Genomic DNA, 21999 nt, shown 5'->3' on the forward strand with positions numbered 1-21999 from the left:
ATGTTTCCTAGAATGAGGAAAGATTTTGTATATGTTTAATATGATTGTACATGGATAGCTTATATCAGATTGCTTCCTATGTTGGGGAAGGTGTAGCGGAGGGAAGGAGAAAAAATTTTAGAGCTCAAAATCTTATAAAAGTGAATGGAAAGCTATCTTTACATGCACCTGGAAAAAATAAAATACTATTAAGTAGAAAAAAAATAAAAAATAAACTAAAAAAAGACATTATAAATTAATACTAATCATTAATACAACCCAGGAAAATGATATATTTTGGTTTAGGAAAGTTCAATTTAAAGTAAACGGTCAGCGTTAGAAAGTTTTAATATTTGAAATGTGCAGACTCCGCGAAAACTTTTTTTTCCTTTTTTCCCCCATTTCCATGCCTTTTCTTGCTCCTAGGATCACAATTCTTGGAACTGGGGCCAAATGGCTGTCAGTACTTGAAGAGAGAAACTTGAAGCCAGGTAAAAAGACTTTCTAAAGTTCTTATGGCACGTTTCCTCAAAGGAAATGGAACACATTTAATCGTGTATTTCTGCTGTGTAAATAATGCTTTAAAATAAATTGATTTTGACCATAGCCTTGTAACTGTCCTTCATTGTAGTGGAAACCCACAATCTCCAGACTCTCCACACTATCCTGTCTACAGGGTCCCCTTTAAAAGCCCAAAGCTATGAGTATGTTTACAAATGCATAAAGAAGAATATCCTTCTTGGATCTATCTCAGGTAATGCTTAGGGCACTAGGGTGCTGGGGAAGGGGTGGAAAGAACAAAAGTGGGAGGGTATGAATGGATCAAGGGAATACTTGGATTCCAGGTTGATAAAGTCTTTGCCTCATTCTCAAATACTCTTAAAACCAAACCAAAGATCCTCTTAATAGTTACTTCACGACTGAAAATATCTCTGTTGTTAGCTCTAGACTGTTTCTTTTCTAGTCATCTATTTGTCCTTGCTTGACCTAACATTAACCTTTGTTAATTAACCTTAGCCTCACATTAACCTTTGTAATAGTACTTTTCATTTTTTAAAGTTTATTGATATATTTGCTTTGGACACAATAGTTACTTCCTAACAAATAACCAAAGAAACTCTTTACAAGGTCCATCCGCTGAGAAAAGAATTACTAATAGAAAGTTGGTGTATGTCCATTAACGTTGGAAATATGGTACTAACAAGTGAATGTTTTCTTCGATCAAAATGTTCTCTTTCCATGTTTACTTTCCTTACATCATTATAATCACTATATATATTCCATTGCTCTTCTTTCTTTACTTTGTATCACTTCCTATGTTTCTCTGAATTCTTCACATGTATGTTTATGGTACCAATAAAGACATAAAGAATCCCAGTTTTTATGGAGTTAATAAACTTTCATTTGACAGTTGGTACTCTAAATGTGAGCTCCTTATCCAGTGACTGCTGAGTGGATCTGTTGACAGGGAAGCTGAATCATATCAACTGACATTCTTTCTATAAGAGAAATCAAAAGATAGAAGGAAATTGCAGCTAGATAGAAGGATGAATCACAGCTGCTCCTTGGATGGGCAAAGAAGGAGGTGGTAGAAGGGGTTTTATAATATGCCCATAGACAACAGTAAATATTATTTCATGTCATATCTGGTCATCCCATATTGCAGATCTCATAATAAGTATTTACAAAGAGACCTCCATGAAAATAATTGTAACTTGTTGATCATGAATTTATTTGAGCACTAAATATGATGCAGTGATGTTCCATCACATTTATATGCCATGATTTGTATAGCCGTTTTCCACTTTTGGTTGCATACTATATCTTTAGCTTTTTGTTATCAGAGAGAATATTGCCATGAATGTTTTTGTTCATATATTTTCTTGATTTTAGTAACCTCCTTGAGATATAGTCCCAGCACTGTGATCTCTGGATCAAATCATATTAAAAAGTTAGTCATACCTCTTATGTAACCCCAAGTTACTTTCCAGAATAATTAAACAACTTCATGGCTTCATCAGTAGTAAATTAGCCTGCTTCTCTTCCCACGGTGCACCTTACAAGGAGTTTTCCCATCAGTCAGTATACCCATATTAAGCTCCTAAATGCCAGGTGCTATGCTGGGTTCTTGGGATACAAAGACAAAAATAACACTTCAAAGAGCTGACTTAGGGAAGACAACATTTACCCAAAATGTCCCAAAAATCTTCATGCAGTTTTAAGCATTAGCTTTTGGGACACCCCATCAAATACATACATAATTTGTACCAGATAAACTGGGGGAGGAGGCACTAGCTACTGAAAGTAACAAGAAAGGCCTTGGGGATGAGTTAGCATTTCGACTGAGTTTTGAAAGAAACTAGAGATTTTAAGAGTCAGATGTGAGGAAGGAAGCACATTCCTGGCCCAGGGGACAGTATGGGTAGAAATATGGAGGTGGGGAAGAGAGTGTAGAGAAGCAAGAAGGTTCATTTGGCTGGACTCTAGTGCTGTGTAACTAGCAGGTATAGGTAGGTGGTGAAGGGATTTAAAGGCTCAACACGAGTTCATTTTTGAGTCTAGGAGTCACATGGAACCATTGGAGTTTCTCAGCTAGGGGAGTGACATGGTCAGAGCTGTGTTTGAGAAAGGTGACTTTGGTAGTTGTGTGGAAGATGGGTTGGGGAGGGGAGAGAGGAGGCAGGGGGCCAGTCAGGATGCTATTGCAGGAGTCTAGGTGGAACAGGGAACTGTTAGGTCTCACTTCACTAAGGCCGTGGCCTTGGTTTGCTATGGATGCATGTGAGGAGATATTTCACATGAGTCTGGGCTGACCCAGCCATGAACAAGTCAGAGGCATCCTGAGCACCAGACAGAATAATAAGTAGATTGGTTTTTTAGTCTTGGCTTTACCGTTAACCAGCAGGGTGACTTCTGGAACAAGTCACTTGACCAAATTCTCTGGGGCTCAGTTTCTTGCTTTGTAGAATGGATGGAGAGTTGATCTCTAAAGTCTCTTTCAGTGATAACATTCCAAATCTATGCTTTTTTATCTGCTTAGTACAGCTTTCATTGTTGTTATGGCTTTTTCTTTATTTTGCAACAAAAATACCTTACATACTTTAGCCTTAGGATACACTGACATTTAAAAAACACACCAATAAAAGATACTTTAATGAAATTAGCATATCTGTTAGCAGCTGAGGGAAAATGGAATGATTCTCACCCACTATAATGTCAGGGCAAGATAATTTCTTACTGATATGATTGGGAGTTAAAGGAAATAGAATTTTCACAAACTCATTGAAATGGGATTATTTTGGCATTCAAAAGAGAGGTAGTGTTAGTTTGCGAAAGATTGCAAGGGAAAGCCTCATTTTCTTTACTTTCTCCTCCTCATAGCTCTATAGCAGTTAATTATATTTCGAATTTCATCTCTGTCTAAAGTGCATGCAGCACCTTTAGTTTTGAGCCACTTTTAGTGGCTTGGCCAGCTAAGTCATCCTAAGATCCATACATAATTTGCTTAGGGATGACTTCTTTTGAGACCCCACTTTTTTCTGGATTCCATGCCTGGCTCCTGGCCCCAGCAGCACTAGTTATTGATGAGATGCTACTGTCCCTGTTATCTATCGCTTACTCTTTGTAGAGCAGTGAAGGGGATGTCCAGCATCAGAGATTCCCTGAGAGGAATTCCCCCAGGGCAGGGATCACTTCCTTTATTCTTTTCTGGTAGCCAATAGAGGGAGACCCTCAGAAATTGAGAGCATTATTCCTTCTACTGAGCTAATATGCACACACACACACACACACACACACACACACACACACATGCACTCACACATGTGCACATGCTTGATTCTTCAGTTTTAGAAAGAGGTTTTGGATGATTATTTTCTGGAAGCCACATCAGGTTGGAAGCTGTTCACCAAGCCAGAAGCAGGGGAGTGGACTTTATCAAGAGCTCTGCCCACAGTGAGCCAGGATGGAGTAGTGAAAAAGAAGGTGGCCTCAAAGGCGGGAAGCCCTCAGTCTTGACTCTCTCCCTCCTGCCAGTCTGATCTTCAGACTTCACTCTAGATGATACTGTTTCCTCTCTTTTAAGCACTTTTCTGAAAAGGAAATGTAATGCCACAGTGATTCTCAGCATCTAGGCCTATATTGGGAGAAGGGATATTCAGCATTTGTCATCTTTTGGGTCTTTGGCCTCTGTGTGCTAGTTAAAACAAAATTAACAGCTTTCCTCAGTTTTTTGAATTGTGAATCTTCCCTCTCCTTTTCATTGCAGGTGGCACTGACATAATTTCCTGTTTCATGGGTCAAAATGTTTCAATTCCAGTTTATAAAGGAGAAATTCAGGCCAGAAATCTGGGCATGGCAGTGGAAGCATGGAGTGAGGAAGGTAACTTATTTGTAGTATATCTTTCCTTAAATATAATCCCATAATTTTTGAGTTAGGAAGTCATCTTAGAGGTCATCGGGTCCAACTCTTCTTTGATTAAAAATCTTCCGTGCCTTGTACCCAACACCTAGTCATCCAGATTTTGCTTTGTGACTTCACCTTTTGGGGCAAAATCGTCATCTCATTGTTAGGAAGTTTTTCCTTACCAAGATCTTGCACTCAGACTTTTGTACCTTTTACCCATTTATCGTTGGGGGCCAAGCAGAACAAATTTAATCCCACTTTCATGTGGCAGCCCATCAAAAGTGGGGGAGGGGAATGGGAACAAGCTTTTATTAGGGCATGTTGGTAAGTGCTTTTACAAATATCTCATTTGATCCTTGCAAGTTTGGGAGATGGGTGTTTCTATGATCTCCATGAAGTTAAGTGATTTGCCCAAGGTCACACAGCTAGTAAGTGTGTGAGGCCAGATTTGAACTCTAGTCTTTTGGACTCTAAGCTCATCCATCTAGCTGCGTAGCCACCAAATCCCGTCCAGGCCTTCTCTGATTTTTTTGAATTGATGTCTTTATGATTTTTACATCATCAGTCATTTTCCAATGTATATTTGTGTTGCCTTTATAATAAAAAGAAAACAGTCAAGCAAAACTGACTAATACAGCAATGAAATCTGCTTGTCTCCATCATATTGAACATCAGTGGACTCATGATTGTATTTAATCTGAATTTTATTTATGTTGTTGTAGTCATCATGTATCTTGTAATCTTGGTTCTACCTTCCTGGCTCTGCATCAGTTCTCATGTTTTTCTGAATTCTTTATATTCATCCTTTTCTTTGGATGTGACATTATTGCATGTACCGTGGTTTGTTCAGCCATTTCCCAATGGAAAAAAAATTACTTGGCTTCCATTTTTTAACTATCCTAAGAGGAGATGCATGAATATTCTTATTTATATGGAACCTTTCTTTTTCTTTTTGACTTCCTTGGAAGTGACATGAATTGGTCAAAGAGTTTCAGTTATTTAGTCATTTTTGAGCCTCATTCCAGTTGTTTTCTGTAATATTTGACCTGAGCCATAGCTTCATCCTGAGGATATTGGGAACATGACTTTCCAGACCCTCAGGCTTCTCTTCACCAGGCTAGACACTCCTAGGGTTTTTAGTTGTTCTTCATGTGGCATGAACTCAAGGCCTTTAAAGAAAATTGCATTTTAAAAAAAGTATTCTGAAATTCAGAATCATCACTACTCATTTGGACAAGTGTTACTCCAAAGAGTTTCAAATTAAGAGGACTTGCTTTTCTCTGGAAAATTCAAGTTTATCAGCATCTATCCTAGAATGTGCTGTGTCTATATGGACTTAATATTCCAGATGTGTATTGGCCAGGGCTGAGTATGATAGGGCTTTCACTTTCTTTACCTGATATTAAATGCCTTTGTTTGCTTTTAAATGACTGGGTCAGAGCAGTTGTGGAGAAGTGCTCAGTAGTCTTTGGTCCTGGGCCTCCATTCTTCTCTGTAAAATGAAGATAATAAAACCTAAATCCTTTTGAAATTGAGTGGACCTCTCTTCCAGCTTGCAGAGCATTTCTTTGCTCTTGATATCCCTTCACCAGTGTAGTTTAATACATGCTTTGCTTTTTGGAGCCATTTCTGCTTCTGCTGGATTGAGTCCTTGTTCAGTGATGCAAGGTAAGTTTGGTGAGACCAACACCTAAACTTAGGACTGTCTGACAGACCATTGAGGGAAAAACAGCTGGATGCTTAAGTACCTGCTGCTACCATCAGAAATGCTTGGCAGCCTGTCATCAAGCATTGTTACGTGTTTGCTGTGTGCCAGGCACTGTGAAAAGTGCTGGAGATGCAGAGAAAGGCAAAAATATTTGTTCTTGTCCTCAAGGAGCTTGCATTCTGGTGAGGGAAGCTACACAGAAACAACCAGGTACCTACACGGAATACATAAAGTAGATAGGAAGATATCTTGAAGGGGAAGACATCAGCACTGGAAGGTGCCCACTGATCTCTGATTTTCCAACAACATTCTCAGTGTATCTTGATCAGAGCAGGACATGGTAGCATTATTGTTTCCCTTCTTTTGGACACCAGTCTTTTAAATTCAGCCTCAGAGAGGATGTATCGTACTGTTGATTTACAGTGAGTTTGTAGTCAGCCCAAACTCCTGGACCTTTTTCACTGGAACTTTGTTTAATCAGGTTTTCCCTTCTGTTATATTTGTGAAGCTGATTTTTGAAGTAGGACTCTAGGCAGCCTGGGATAGTAGAGAAAACTCAGGATACCCTGAGCTATGACCTCTCTGACTTCATCTCTTTTGGGTCCTGATTTTCTCCTATGTTAAATAAGGGATTTGGACTAATTGACTCCAAAAGACCTTTCCAACTCTAAGTCTGTGATCTGATTAATTCAGGTGTAGATTGCTTATTCCTATAAAATTTCATTTTAGATATGTTGGCCCATTGTTCTAATCTGCCAAGATCTTGTAGGATTTGTCCTGTCATCCAATGTACAAGCTGTCCTAGGCTGTATGTCCTCTGCAGATTTGATAAACATGCCATCTCTGAAAGTGCTTGGAGAAGTTAAATATTAGGTGGTGGTGTTATTCCCTTTAGTGCCTAGTAAGGGCTCAGTAAATGTGTGGTAACAATCTAAGTACTATATCTAGAGGTCAAGAGCATGTTGATCTCAAAAATCCGATTGGAGGAATAAAATTTCTGCCTCTTAGTAGATTGGCTTTGAGAGTTTTGATTCATTAAGTAAATAGAAATAAAAGTTTTGAGAAAAATGTGAATTTTTGTGGGTTTTTACATGTAATTCTTTTTTTTTTTCTTCATTCTTCAAATCTAGGAAAGGCAGTGTGGGGTGAGAGTGGTGAACTGGTTTGCACCAAACCAATACCTTGCCAACCTACATACTTCTGGAATGATAAGAATGGGATCAAATACAAGAAAGCTTATTTCTCTAAGTTCCCAGGTAGGTCTGGATGACCAGAAGCAAGGCTAGGCTCCCCAACTTGGTTGACCCTTCTGTGAGCCCCAGTCAAATTTCCCTGTCATTATTCCCTTCCCCACTACCCTAGTATTGGACTTCTCATTCTGCTAGTGGAGTGGTGATGAATTTTTTGATAAATATCTTGCCATTTTATGCTTGAAACCTTGGGAGTTACTGTAATCTGTGCTTAGCTTGATATCACCCCTCCTCCCTTACCTCAACCCCCTCTCCCCCCACCTGTTCTTTCCCAGAACTAGTGTGGTTGAACAGGTACAGCCTCAACAGATGGCCAGCATGGGCATCTTGGCAACAGCTTGCTCAATCGTGGTGTGAACTTATCTTGGGAGAAATGAAATATGGGAAAGGTTATTCGTTTCTTATTTTTTAGATCTATCAACTAAACCATTATTCAGTCATTACAGAGATGTAAGTAAGGAGTATGCTTTGGGGGGGGAGGAGGATGGTGATTTCTAGTCAGCACGTTGCTCATATTCAAAGACATCCCTGCTCTTAATTTTTGAGTGGTGCCTTTTACTGAAGTGGACGAACCTCTTATTTAAAGCTCAGCTTTCCAGGGTTTTCTTACTTTATTTTATAACCAATGTCAAGTTACCACTGCTATTTAACTTGTAATTGTGACAGTTGTCTGTTCTGGAGTTATTTATACTAAGTGTTTATTCTCCAGAAAGATAACTTAGACATAGAAGCCACATTTTGAGAATTGAAAAGTTTCATGTGACTTTGGGTGGTAGGATTTGCTCTGGCTTTTCTTTCTGTTTACCCTCTCAACCTTCTGCTGTGCTGCCTATGATAATGTGAACATATCGTTTGTAAAAGCCTTTGTGCCTAGCATAGTGCCTTGGTGCTTGCTCCAAACAAAGTAGGTGCTAAGTAAATAATTGAATGAACTGAGTAGCAAATTACATCTAGTTTCTCATTATTGAAGAAAAATATTTTGGTTGAATTAGTTTGACAGCTGACAGACCTTTGTTCTCACCATCAGTTTTGATGTACAGTCAAACTTCATGGATTTGCAACTATTTGGAGGAATACTCATCTAAATTGGTGGTGATTCAGAATTTTAGAATACTTTTAGAGACATGCAATTTTCTTTCTTTCAGATACATGTTGATAGCAAAGTATTTCTGGAGAAAGATCCAGCAGGGTCTGCATTAAGTGAATAGATGTATTTCATGTAATTAGCAGCAACCCCTTACATAGTAACAGCTAGATGGTCCAGTGGATGGAGCATTGGGCTTGGAATCAGGAAGACCTGAGTCTAAATTTGGCCTCAGCTATTTACAAGTGTGCGACTCTGAGTGAGTCACTTAGCCCCGTTTGCCTCAGTTTCCTCATCTGTAACAAGCTGGAGAAGGAAATGTAAACCACTCATGTGTTACTGAAAACCGACTGAATAACAAAGCCTTCTATAACAGCAGTTCCTGTTTAAAGACAGGTTAAAAAAAACGAAACATTCTCCTCTTTGCTTCATCCACCTCCATCTTATTTATATGCTCATTTTCCCAGCAAACCCTTTCTTTTTAAATGTTTGTTGTTTAGTTGTGTCCAACTCTTTGTGACCCTATTTGGGATTTTCTTGGCAAAGATACTAGAGTGGTTTGCCATTGCCTTCTCCAGCTCATTTACAGATTGAGGAAAAGGAGACAGACAGGGTTAAATGACTTGCCCAGATTTACAGAGCTATTAAGTGCCCGAGGCCGGATTTGAACTTAGATCTCCCTGATTTCTGGGCTGGGACTCTATTCATTGCACTGCTTAGCTGCCCCTGTGTAAATGATATAAAAGCAAACTTTCCAAGTTCAGAAAGTTCCAGCAGTTTTACCACACTAGTTTTAGTCTGTGTCAGAAAAACTATGTGTCTTATTTAACACACTTTGAAATGAAGAACCCTCAGTATTTTCCATCACTGAGTGAAGGGAGCCATGGATGTAATAGAGTGGAAGCAAATGGCAGATTGTATTGAACTTCACTGGTGCCAGAGGATGATCAGTTGTCTGTAGGCACCTGCTGGGTCTTAGTACCAGCCTTGTAGCTGGGCCAGTAAAGACATGAAAGCAGACTGTGTTAGGAGAGCGCTGCACAGGCTAGTAGCTGAGGTGGAGAAAATGACCTTGGGGCTGGGGGCTCTGTGAGTCTAAAGTCTAGAAACATGAAGGCTCTAGGCTAGACAGAGTTTGAGAAGGGGGCTGTATATGATCAACCTCCATTAACTCGTGAAAGAGATGGATAGAGTAGCCTCGGGATAGCTGTCTGTCTGTCTCTCTGGACATACGTGGACTTGTTCCAAATCCTAGAAACAGATGTGGTAAGCATGCCTCTCTGACCTCTCACTCACCCAGAACCTATAATGACAGATAAAAACCAAGGACCAGACTTGACATAGTAGAGAGTAACTTGGAGAAATCATTCTCTTCAAGGATTACAGTGAATGTAAACAGAAATAGGCTATAAAGGTTTCAATCCTTTAACATGAGTGAGAGGAAAAAAGAAAATTGCAGATTGCTTTGGCTGTCATGTGAGGCTTCCACTTTGAATTGGGACAACTATGTGGGGCAGCATGGGGTGATGGATAGGGCCCTGGACTTGGGAGGGAGGAAGACGTCCATTCCGATTTTACCTCAAGACAGTTACTAACTTTGGGGCCCAGGCAAGTTCCCTGGAACCCACTCATCTGTAAAGTGGAAGCTGTAGTAGCACCTTACTCTGAGGGTGGTCGTAAGAATCCCCTGAGACCAAGTATGGCTGGCACTTTGCAGATATTGAAGCTTTCTACTCAGGGACATCATCATTGTCATCATTGTCATCATTACTGAGATGGACTTTTCTGCTGTCTCCTAAATCCAGATTCAGTATCACTTCTCCAGAGGAGGAAAGCATAGCAGTGGAGTTTTCTTTGGAGTTGAGAAGGGAGATGGCTTTTTGCCGGCACTCACCTAAGATCATATAGTTGGGAGCTGGAAGAAGGGACTTAGAGGCTCTCCAGACCAGGCTTCTCAGACTTCTGTAGGGAAGCCAAGGGACTTGTCCAGGGTCATCCATGGAGTGAGTGGTGGAAGTGGAATTTGAATCAGTGTCCTTCCCTTCAGAGTGTTTCTGAAATGGCCTAATTATTGGGTTTGGTTTGATTTTCTGAGGCTGTAATGACTACCTGAGACCTTTTGTATTTTGATTTTCTCGCAGTAGTGCTGCAGCAATATTCATGTAAAACATTCCAGTTTTTTTTTTTTGGATTATTTGTACCCCAATCTGGATTCTAATAATTTGGATAATTGAGCGTTAACCACATCACCCAAGGCTTTGAGCAGGGTTCGACTTTTCTCCTGTGGGAGTTTCCTGTCAGGCACTGGACTTACTTTAGACTTTTTTTGGGAGGGAGAGGTGGGAAGAATGGTTTGGCATCTGGGAGAAGAAGAAATGGAATGAGAGATGTGATTGGAAACAGGAACTTTATATTTCCCCCCAGATTTTGACAATGCTCAGGTTCCCTTACTGGGCTAGAATGCCATGCTAGTGAGAGCATCTTCACAGGTCCTTGTCTGTTTTTTCTTTACCATGACCTAGCACCCATTTGCAGCCTAACCCAGCCACAGCCATCCCACATGTATGTAACACTGGTCATCATGGTAACCATGGGGGAGAGTCTGACTGGTTAATGGGAGAACATCTCAGCACACGTTAGAGATACTGGTTGGCCAGGAGCCTTTTGTATATAAAGAGTGATGTGTTATCATTGTAAATGCCAGCTTTGGGCATCTCCACAGGCTATTCTGTCCAGAGAACTCATTCACTGACCTTTTTTCTGCCTTTTGTCTCTGTGAAGGTATTTGGGCCCATGGTGACTACTGTAAAATAAATCCCAAGACTGGAGGAATCATCATGCTTGGTCGGAGGTAAGGTGCTATTTTCTCACCTTACAGCCCCCCTCCAGTTGATATCCAGGTTGTCCACTTCATCTTAAAGGGGAGAGCGGCAGAGGAAAGTAAGGTAGAGTGATCTAGGGGTGATGAGGCAAGGCTGTTGTGAAGGGTATAGATAGGTGAGGCAAGAAGGACAGGTAGTCAGGCTAACTCCTGGATACTTCCTCAGTATCCTCCTTAACGCCTACGTTAGGGAGAGTTTGGGTACTCCGTGGGATGCCATCACCTCTCAGCTCCCCAGCCTGTTCTTTAGAGCAGAGCCTAGTGCAGTGACTATAGCTGCAGGCTCTTGCCTTTGACACTTAGTTGCTGGGTAACTATGAACAAGTCTCTTAGCTTTTCTGAGCCTGTGAACGAGGTGATGAAAACACTTTTGGACCTTAAAAGTGTGTCCCAAATGACTTGGTACAGTTTAGAGTTTTAATAACTTCAGAATTATAAATGCTACAAACTTAGAAAAATATCATTTTAAAGGTTAATTATTGACATTTTTTTACCTATTGATGTTTGTTATGAAAATTCATAACAATATGAAAAAGTATATTAGTCAAGTCTGTTTCTGAATAAGTTTCTATCTTCCTTGGTTCCTACTCAGTGACAAAAGGATTACATTTGTAATCCTGGCCTAGAGATTATCCAGAGGATGCAATTTTGGTGCATCCGTGATAGTGTTGACATGACCCCACCAAAAAAAGTCTATTAGAAATAGATCGGTTGACCAAGATGGACCTCCAGGCTGAGGAGGTGTCATCCAGGAACAACATGTACATGCCCTGTGTGACCATAGGCTGTTCCCGTCTGGTTAAAATTAAAAATCTGTTATTAAAAATGCACAAAACTAAGTAAGGTGTTTTTGTTTTTTTTTTTAGATTTTGAGTTTTAATGCTTCTAAAGTTTTTAGGGGAAGCTGCTTAGTGGTTGAATGGATAGAACGCCGGCCTAGAGTCAACAAGTTTCTGTTCAGTCATTTCAGTCATGATGGACTCTTTGTGATCCCATTTGGAGTTTTCTTTCTTTTTCCTACTTGATTAGTTTATTTTTAGTTTTCAACATTTACTTCCTTAAGATTTTGAGTTCTAAGTTTTCTCCCCCTCCCTCCCCAAGACTGTGTAATCTGATATAGGCTCTACATATATATCATATTAAACATTTTCACAATAGTTATGTTTTAAAGAAGAATTTGGACCAATAGGAAGAACCACAAGAAAGAAGAAATAAAGAAGAGAGCACAAATCCTTTTTCTGGATGTGGATAGCATCATGAGTCAATAAGGATTTTTTAAATAAGTAATTTAAAAATTAAATAATTAGACTTTAAAATTTAAGTTTGTAGCATTTACATTTCTGAAGTGATGAAAGGTTACAAGTACACTAAGACTTCTAGGATAGTCTATGTGGATGTCAGTCCTTCTTAGTCTTCGCTCCCTGACCCATCTGGCTCTGGCCTGCTTCCAGCCCTGCATTCCACTGCTTTGACCCTGAGAAGTCCATACGTATTCCTGCCTCTTGACCTTTTTGTCCATTATTCTGTCTGCCTGAGTTGCTCTTCAGGCGTTTCCTTTCTAACTGAGTCTTCCCCTTCTAGGAAACCGCTGGCCTTCAGTGAACTCGCTCTGCTGTTGACCTGACCCTTAGCATCGACTCCCTCGTGTTGTTCCTCATTTTTTTATGTATTCATGTTCTTTTTTTTAATGGTTAAAACAATGTAAACTTTTTATTCGTTTTTGAAAAAAATACCTTTTAGGATGAATTTACTTTGTTATCTGATACTTTTTGTAATGCAGAACACAAATGGGTTTTTTAAAAATTTTTTTCACATTCATTTATTTTTAATTTATGGGATATATATTCATGTTCTTTCCTTTAATCTATAGACCTGCTCCAAGGCAGGAGCTGTGTCTTACTTATCTTTTAGTCAGGATCACTGGAGTTCAAATTCAGCACCAGAAGGTCATGAGCTGTGTGACCCTGGGCAAGTCTCAGCTTCATCATCTGTAAAATGGGCCTAATAACAGCACTTATCTTCCAGGATTCTTGTGAAGGTTAAATTAGTTAATATTTGTAAAGTGCTTTGTAAACTATATAATTGCTAGTTATTATTATCACCATTGTTACCTTTGCTACTGTTATTATTCTAGTTTGGACCCTCATTACTTTTTATCTAGACTGTAGCAGAGGCCTTCTGTTCTCTCACCTCTCTAATCCGTCCCTCACATAGCTGCCCAAAAATTCTGCCTAAAGCACAAGTCTCACCATGTCATTCCCCTTATTAGAATGCTTAGAGAATAAAACAGGAACTTTTCTGTTCAGCATTTAAGGCCTTTCACAGGCTGGCTCCAACTCACTTTTGCCTGATTTTTTCCCCACCTAACTCCCCCTTCCCTGTTCTGTGTTCTGGCCAAACTGCTCTACCTCTTGATCCTCATTTCCTGCCTCTGTCTTTGCCTAGTAGGACTTCTCTGCCTGGAGGACAGTCTCTCTCCACCTCCTCCTCTTAGAGTCTCTGGCTTCTCTCAAGGCTCAAATCAGTGCTACTTCCTACAAGAGACTTTCCCGGCCTCCTCCCTTCCCTCCTCAGTGGTGAATGCTCTTCTTGTCCTGAAATTACTTTGTAACTTACGGGGCAACTAGGTGGTGCAGTGGATAGAGCAAGAGTCAGGAGGGCCTGAGTTCAAATCTCACCTCAGACACTTGACACTCACTAGCTGTGTGACCTTGAACAAATCACTTCACCCCAACGGCCTCATCCTGGGTCATCTTCAGTCATCCTGATGAATATCTGGTCACTGGATTCCAATGGCTCTGGAGGAGAAGTGAGGCTGGTGACCTGCACAAGCTCTCTCTCACTCAAAACAAAGTCAAGTGCAAGTCCTGTCATTATTTCTCTGATGGCATGGTCTCCTTTGGCAATGAAGGATGAACACACACACTTTGTAACTTATATTTGTGTGTGTTTTATCCTCCCAGTAGAATGTAAGGTCCTTGAGGGCAGGGACTATTTTAGTAATAATTATTTATTGAATTTAATTTTTGTTTCTTCTAGCACACATCATAACACTTGACACACCTGTATGTGCTTGGTGTTTTGCTGAGAACACACAGGGAGGGGAGTGTGGGGTATCAGTTCCTTATGGGGAAGGGGACTGTTGGAGTGAGAAGTCCTGAGCAGACAGAATAAGAGTGCAATGACTCAGTCATTCAAAGTGTTTCACATCCTTTATGTTACTTGATCTTCACAACAACCCTGGATGGTGTAGATATTAGTAGACATGATTAACTCCATTGTAGAGATGAAATAATTGAGGCCCAGACAAGTTAAGTCACTTGCCAGCGTCACACGGTTAATCCATGTTGGAGGCAGAATTCAAAGCCTCTCGATTCTCCAGTGGAGACATTGGATAATTTCTGCATAAAGGTGAAAAGTTGTTAGCTAAGATTTCTTTTGAAAGTCTTGATATTTGACTTCAGATTTTCTGAGTGTGACTTTTAACTGTGCACGTGGTTATAAATGTCTTGCCTGATGATGCCTAGGAGAAGCAGCTCATTCCCTGCCACCTCTCTGAGAAGCAGCTCTGGGTTAATGCCTTTGTTTTTATTTTCAGTGACGGCACACTCAACCCTAATGGAGTCCGCTTTGGCAGCTCTGAAATCTACAATATTGGTATGAATTATTTTTTACTCACCAGCTGGCCTCTACTAGCAAAGAGAAGTATTGTGGGGCAGTTCATAGTCCAGAACTCAGAGTTTCCAAGTCCCCAGTTTTTATTTCTAAACAGGTCACTTATTCATTTATTGCCATTTTCTGCTATCAAGAGTAACCTAGTTTTAGCCTCCTAATAGGTTACAAGGATAATCAGCATCACCTGCAAGTGGAGGACAGCTGACTGATCACAAGTGCAGTGGCACTGCCAGTGACACACCAGTTAGTGTTAGAACCCAGAGCCCGACTCTCCTGACTCAATGATTTCTGCATTAGGCCCAAACAGTCAGCCTCAGATAGATAGGTAGTTTCATGGAGTGGGAGTGTCCATTAGAGATGATCGAGTTGGAACCCCTCATTTTACAAATGAAGCTGAGCTCCCTAATAAATGGCACAGCTAGACCAAGAGCTTGGGTTTCAGGCCTTCCAGGCCCTTTTGCCTCCTGCTTCTTTAAAGACAATTTGTTAAATGACCAGTTTTGTTGGAAATACAAACTTAAAGCTGTGGATGCTTATACTTGAATTTCAGCCAGTGCCTTGGAAATTTATACACCTGGCAGTTGTTTTTTCTTAAGTATTTGACCATAACAAATACTGTTTGGTTAACAGTTTTTATCTTTTTAGCTCCTGTTGTGTATGAGGCTTTTTTGTGGGACTCTGCCTCACCCTGTTTGGGTGCTGTTCAGCTAAGTTCCTATGTAGCAAACAACAGCTGGAAAAATAGCTGAGGCCTCAGTGTGGGTAACAATGACGGCCGTGTGAAGTTTGCTCTTTTAACAGTAGAACATTAATAATGCTGTTGAAGAAAGAGGCCCATGTTGTTACGCAGTATTAGCTAGGGTGATCTTAGATATACAAAGCATGTTTTCATGTATAATCTCCTCTTGAAAATCTCAAAGAATTGCTCCCCTTCCTCTCCCTGAGCTCTCAGTGATTTGTAGGGAACAGCATTATGGAGTATGTGGGGCTAGAGAGAATTCCAGGTCTGTTACAGTGGTGACAGACTACATAAGTTACTGTTTACACTGTAAAGGCCAAGCTATTAATTGGCAAATGCATTTTCCGATACAGTTGCACTTTTTGCAGAAGAGCTCCCTTGTGTACCGTTCTGCTGAGCCCTTCTGGGGTCCTGGAGGCTTCCCTTTGGGTTCAGCCCCTGGATTGTTGAGCAGATGTGTATATGGGTACAAAAAGACATGGGAGGGGAAGGGGAGGAAATTAGACTGGGGTAAAACCCAAAGCTGGAGAGTTGACAAGATGTGGAGGTTGTTTTTGTATTTTGCAGTCGAAGCCTTTGAGGAAGTCATGGACAGCCTGTGTGTTCCACAGTATAATAGTGATGGGGAAGAGAGAGTGATCCTGTTCCTGAAGATGCTTCCCGAACACTCGTTCAGTCAGGACTTGGTGAAGAGGATCAAGGATGCCATTCGCCTTGGCTTATCTGCCAGGCACGTTCCCAGCCTCATCCTTGAAACCAAAGACATCCCGGTATGTTGGGGGCTCTCCCGCTCCCAGGGGGTTGTCTTTTCTGTCATCTTTGGAATAACTGTTAGGTACTTGTCATTGACCTTGGAGCAATTGTGCAGGAAGTCTCTGCAACTTAGGGCTGTGCTCACGTTTTCTGCATCACTTCTCTGCATTGCTTAGTGCCTTGTCTTCCTTAACTTTCCAGAGATTGCATTTGAACTGTCCCTGATGAGCATGTACGCCCATGTACAGCCCAACAGAAATACTTGTTTTTCACGAATACAATTTTTGTGCCTTCTTGGAAGTATTGTTCTGAAGACGAATTGTGACTTTTGAGAGCTACTGAGGTAGTCTCTCTACTTTAGGTTTGATATTAAACTATGAGGAAGAAGGAAAGTATAGATTGAGATACCTTAGAAGCTTAACTCAAGAAAGCTAGCTTCCTCTTTTTGGTTTCCATCTGCTGAGATTTTCATGAGAGGCAAGAGTAGGAATTCACCCAGATTGTAGAGCAGCTTTAACTCTCATTTGCTTATAAAATGAGAGCATTCTGTAAATCTAAAATACAAGCTGCTGAGCATGTGTGTACATACACGCCTGTGTGTACAAACAGTGTTGTATATTTTAAGCTTACAAAATCTATGTCTCCCAAGGAAAGGCCACAAGAAAACACCACCTGGTTAACATATTTTTGAAATTAAGTTGATCCACTGTGAGAAAAACAAAATAAAATGCAGCCCAGGAGTTGCTATGAATGTGTAAGACACGATAAAAAAAGATATTATTTAGCCATAGAAATGCATTATTAGGGAATATTTACCACTACAGTGCCATTAAATTTTTCAAATCATTAGAACTGTTTTCTTTCTCTGACAGCCTTAAGTTTTTTTCTTTTGCTTGAAAAACAAAGTATCCAGAACTGTTAGGATTTTAGTCATGTGTCAGGAAACCTCATAGTTAAGATGGGTTAGGAATGTGAATGTGGAAAGTGGGTGAGAACCATTGATTGGAAAATCCAGAAATCCACAAACCAGAAGCCTGTTGAGTGCCTGCTGCTCTGTGTAAAACTGTGATAAGAGCCTCAGACCTAGACCCTTGACCTGTTTTTGGTGTGAATTCACTGGGTGACCTTGAGCAAATCATTCTCCCTCTTTGGGGCTTAAGAACCTGTTGTTTTGACCTCTCTTTAGTTTACAAACATATCCCTTCATTTCCCTCTTCCAATGAGACTTCTTTATAACAAAGAAAAAAAAACTTTAGCAGAACAGCTCACATATCAAGTATGTCTGACAGAATTTCCATTCCAGTCCTCATGTCTGATGAAGGGAGGAAATAGGAGCTTCTTCTGAGCTCTTCTTGACTGACCCTGTTCACTGTCACTAGACAGCATTCATTTCTGTATTGCTTTTTTCCGTTTACATTGTTGGAATTTTATATACTGTTTTCCTAGCTTTGCTTACTTACTTTACTTCCCATCAGTTCATATAAGTCTTTCCATGTTTCTCTGAATTCTTCTTATGGATCACTTATCAAAGTTCAGTAATGACTGATCAAGAATTTCTGTCACCAGTGATGTGCCTGGGTCCTGTGCTTTCCTGTAGTTACATAAGGAAACAACCACCCCTGTCCTCAAGGAGCTTACACTCCATTGGAAGAAACAGCAGATAGAGATGTAAATATATACAAAGCAAATGCAAAGTAATTTGGGGTGAGCGAGGCGCTTCCATTGCAGGGCCCCTAGGTTGTATCTAGTTTTTTGTTAGAGTTCTCTCTTTTTCTCTTTTTGAATTCCTTGGAGCTCTTGCATGGTGGTGGGATCTCTGGGTCAAATTATTTTCTAGGATGACTGGACCAGTTCCCAGCTCCCCTAACAGTGTGGTAGTGTTCCTGTCTTCTTGAGATGGGACTGGGTCTGTCAAAGGAGAGGCTGGACTTGGATGATTTTCTAAGGCCCTTCCAACTCTGACATTGTATTTCTGAGGCCTTTTGGATGGTGCCTTCTCATTTCTGCCTCCTTGCTTTTTCTAGAATGTTCTCTCCTGTTCATTTCTCCAAGTCTGTCTGTCCCTCCTGACCTGGCTGAAGGTTCTTCTCTTCCTTGGAGCATTCTCTCACGACTCCAGCCCACGCTTAGCTTGTTCGGATCGAAATTCCTGTAGTTGTGACTTATTTTTCCAGGAGGCCTATGTTGTCATCTTTTTTGAGTCTCTCCTTTCTCCCAGCCACACACAATACTTGGTAAAACAGTTCTGAGCTTGTAGTAGATGCACATTAAATACTCATTGGGTTGAATTCATTCAGAGCTGGAGAAAACAATCCTGGAATGACACTTAGGGACAAGAGACTCCATAGAACTTAATGATTTATTTTTACACCTTCCCATGGAGTCCAGTGGGCAGGTGAGGACCTGGACTTAGTATTCCAATTTCTGCAAGTCCTTCCATCATATGCAGATAGTTGAATTAAGACGTTTGTCCCTTAGTGACCACTGACGTATCCAGGAGTCATGAGAGGCTGAGACTTGTGATTTTTCCATTAAAGACAAAAGCAGCACACTTTATCCTTAAATGGCAGTCTAGTTGTTTTCCTGACTGACCAGAAAGGCATATTTTTGGTCGCTTGGGTCTTTTTGTATAGGACTTATAAGCATATACAGCACAGGAGACATTTGACTTTAAAAGGAGAGAAATAAGATGTTGGCAATGTGATGTAGATGACAGGCAGGTCCTGGGGCATCACTGCTCAGGTCATTAATTAGTTCACACATTGATTGACTTTTTCAGATGACTGAATTTTAATTACACTTCAGGTAAAAATGTGGCTGTGGTAAAATGATGATGCTGTTATCATGCTGTTCTGTATTCGATGAGTTTGCTCCAAAAGAAAGTTGCTTAACCCATCCCCATTTGTTAGTTATTTAAATCCAATTTTGATGGGGAGTGGAGGGTAGGAAACTTATGCACAACATATTTCTAGAGAGAGCTGAATACCATTAAGAATTTCAGAAAGAACTTTCCTACTAGAATTGTTAACAGTCAGTCTTGATGGCCAAAGGGACAATATTGAAGAATTACCTTGAAATTAATTGATCTTATTTTATTCATTTGATGACCCCTTATTTCTTGGAGGTTCATTGACATCTCTACTTTTAAGCCTTCCCTAGCCTCTATACTCTTTGAAACTTAGTTCTTCCAGGAAAGTTTCCTTGATTCTATAGGAATCAGGAATCTCACTTTGACAAAACATGTTTATTTTACTTTCTAGTCTTTGTGTCTGAACCCTGAGGAGAGACCAAGAAGGCAGAACAACTCTTGTACTTTCTGTATTTGACAATAAACTTTCTGAAACCAAGACTTCTGCCATGATTTAGGTTCTTCCCCAGGTGTCTCTATGTCTCCCACAGTGCCTTAGACATAATAGGTACTTCACCAATGTTCATTAAATTGAGTTGAGTTCAGGTTCTAGACAGTAGAGTGAGTTCTAGAAGGAGAAGGTATTCTTCCAAATGAAAGGTAACCTCTTGTGTTCCCCTGGTACTTCGGGAAGGCTTAAGGTCGTAGATCAACTGAGGTGTATGGCACATGGAATACAGGATACAGGAATCCTTGGTTGACAGGGCAGGTGATTTTCTTCAATGGTATGTGCACGTGGCAGGGAGGATTTTTTTTTACCGAGAGTGTGCCCTGAATTTTTCCTTTCTCTTTTGCCTTAAAGTATACAATTAATGGGAAGAAAGTGGAAGTTGCGGTGAAACACGTCATTGCTGGGAAGTCGGTGGAACAGCGTGGCTCTTTCTCCAACCCTGAGTCCTTGGACTTGTACAAGAATATTCCTGAGCTTCAGAATTTCTAAAAGTGACTGAATTGTGCATCTCTCTGACACACATTTGTACATAGAACTTTCCTGTCTTCAAAAATTATTTAAATACTGAGGATACTTTCACAAAGGAAATTTATACAAAGTGCATTATAAAAATAGCAGGGGTAAATGATTTCCCTCTTGAGCAGTTAAATAGATCTTATATCCTGCATCTTTGTCAACTTGGAGGGTAATCCTGGTTTTAGCTTTGGGGAGGTGTTGTTTATCTCTATGTATATCTAGCTAAAGGGAGACTGAATGTGTGTATGACTACACATGCAAACACACGAACACACATAAACTGTATATAGGAGTGCGTATGTATGTGTTGTGACCCTTGTTCAGTGACAGGGTAACGTCCAAGAGGAAACTGAAGGCCTGGCTGATGTTCTAGGTGAGCTGAAACACTATCAAATAGTTCCTTATCCTTACGAGTGACAGAGATTTTAGATTCACACTGAGAGCTTTCTAGTGGATCTGCTAAATGACCTCATTCACTCCTCAAAGGGAAGGTGAATCTCAGGACTTAAAAAATATAGCTTATCTTTTAGTCTGAGCCTTGGACAGTTCCTTAGGAGATGCTAATCTCTCATTGAGCATTAGCAGGTCCTTAGGCAGATCTAGGTGTAGCTTTAGACCCAGAGCTGTTCATAGCTGATTGCTACAAACTCTCCAGCTAATACTGTTAGACTGTTAGATGTGCCTGTGCTAGTATGTCACAGCTCACTGAACCAGATTTGTGAAAAGCCTGCGCTTTCCCATTGATAGGAATTTTAATATTTCATAGGACTTTCCTATTGAATTGATTTTTAATTTTTAGTAGTTTAAAATTTTTTAAATGGGATTGTGAAGTGTTGGGTTTGTGTGTTTTGGTGACAGACATTTATCCCATTGGGTGATGCTTTCTTCTCTGGAAGTACAAATGGAAACATTGCCCTCTGTAATGTGTTCAGCCTTGGCAGTGAGGTGCATCCTTCTGGCACTGAGACTGGCCCTGGATTCTGGAAGAGGTGGAGGTGGAGATGCCCCGGAGCATGGCCGAGCCTTTGTGCCCTCAGGAAAACACTCCTTCAGTTTCTGCTATTGTAGTACTTTCTGGATATGTTGATTTCTTTAGTTTCATGTTGAAATTTCATTATTAGAGCTTCCCATATGACACCAACAAATGATTTTGGTGAACTTACTATTTTATCTCATTATGAATTTTACAAACTCTGTTACTCGTTTTTGTATTATTTTTTTCAACAGAGCACAATATTCCAAATGAAATTAATCTTTTAAGTTCTTTTTCTCTTCCAGGTTATATAATACAAAGGGGGAAAGTGCTGTTAGGAATATGGTGCAACAAATAAATGAATTTACCTGTGTATTATCTGTATGCATAAATGTCATTTTTTAAAAGGAAGAACAAGTGCACGGACATGTTGTTATACTGACATCAGCTTCCTCTCATCAGCAAGTTTTGCATTTGTAATTTTTTTCCAATAAGAGTGATTAGCTGTTCCGAGTCACTGGGGTCCGACGCTTGGGGTAGCCTCTGACTTCTTGGGTTTATTATTCTAGCTGGATGACCTGGGAATGCTAGTATCTAGCCCGTGCCCACTTCTAAGAGTAAACACCAGCTCCCCTTACCCAACCCCAGGATAACTAGAATCAAAAGATGAATAGTTT

The 21999-nt window shown here is 40.3% G+C and overlaps 1 protein-coding gene across 2 annotated transcripts in view; it reads left to right on the forward strand.

The window, feature by feature from the left end:
* AACS (acetoacetyl-CoA synthetase) overlaps positions 1–21700 on the forward strand; it is a 76417-nt gene extending 54717 nt beyond the window's left edge. The window contains exons 11-18 of one of the 2 annotated variants that reach the window (XM_072600714.1): positions 406–470; positions 611–733; positions 4247–4360; positions 7223–7348; positions 11208–11277; positions 14906–14964; positions 16289–16491; positions 20185–21700. In XM_072600714.1, coding sequence (XP_072456815.1) covers positions 406–470; positions 611–733; positions 4247–4360; positions 7223–7348; positions 11208–11277; positions 14906–14964; positions 16289–16491; positions 20185–20322 — 898 coding nt within the window. In that variant the 3' untranslated portion in view covers positions 20323–21700. The remainder of the gene's footprint in view (positions 1–405; positions 471–610; positions 734–4246; positions 4361–7222; positions 7349–11207; positions 11278–14905; positions 14965–16288; positions 16492–20184) is intronic. The other variant, XM_072600713.1, reaches the window with a different exon arrangement.
* Positions 21701–21999: the final 299 nt, after the last annotated feature.

Source organism: Notamacropus eugenii, chromosome 4 (genome assembly GCF_028372415.1).
Source record: "Notamacropus eugenii isolate mMacEug1 chromosome 4, mMacEug1.pri_v2, whole genome shotgun sequence".
NCBI classification, from domain to species: Eukaryota; Metazoa; Chordata; class Mammalia; order Diprotodontia; family Macropodidae; genus Notamacropus; species Notamacropus eugenii.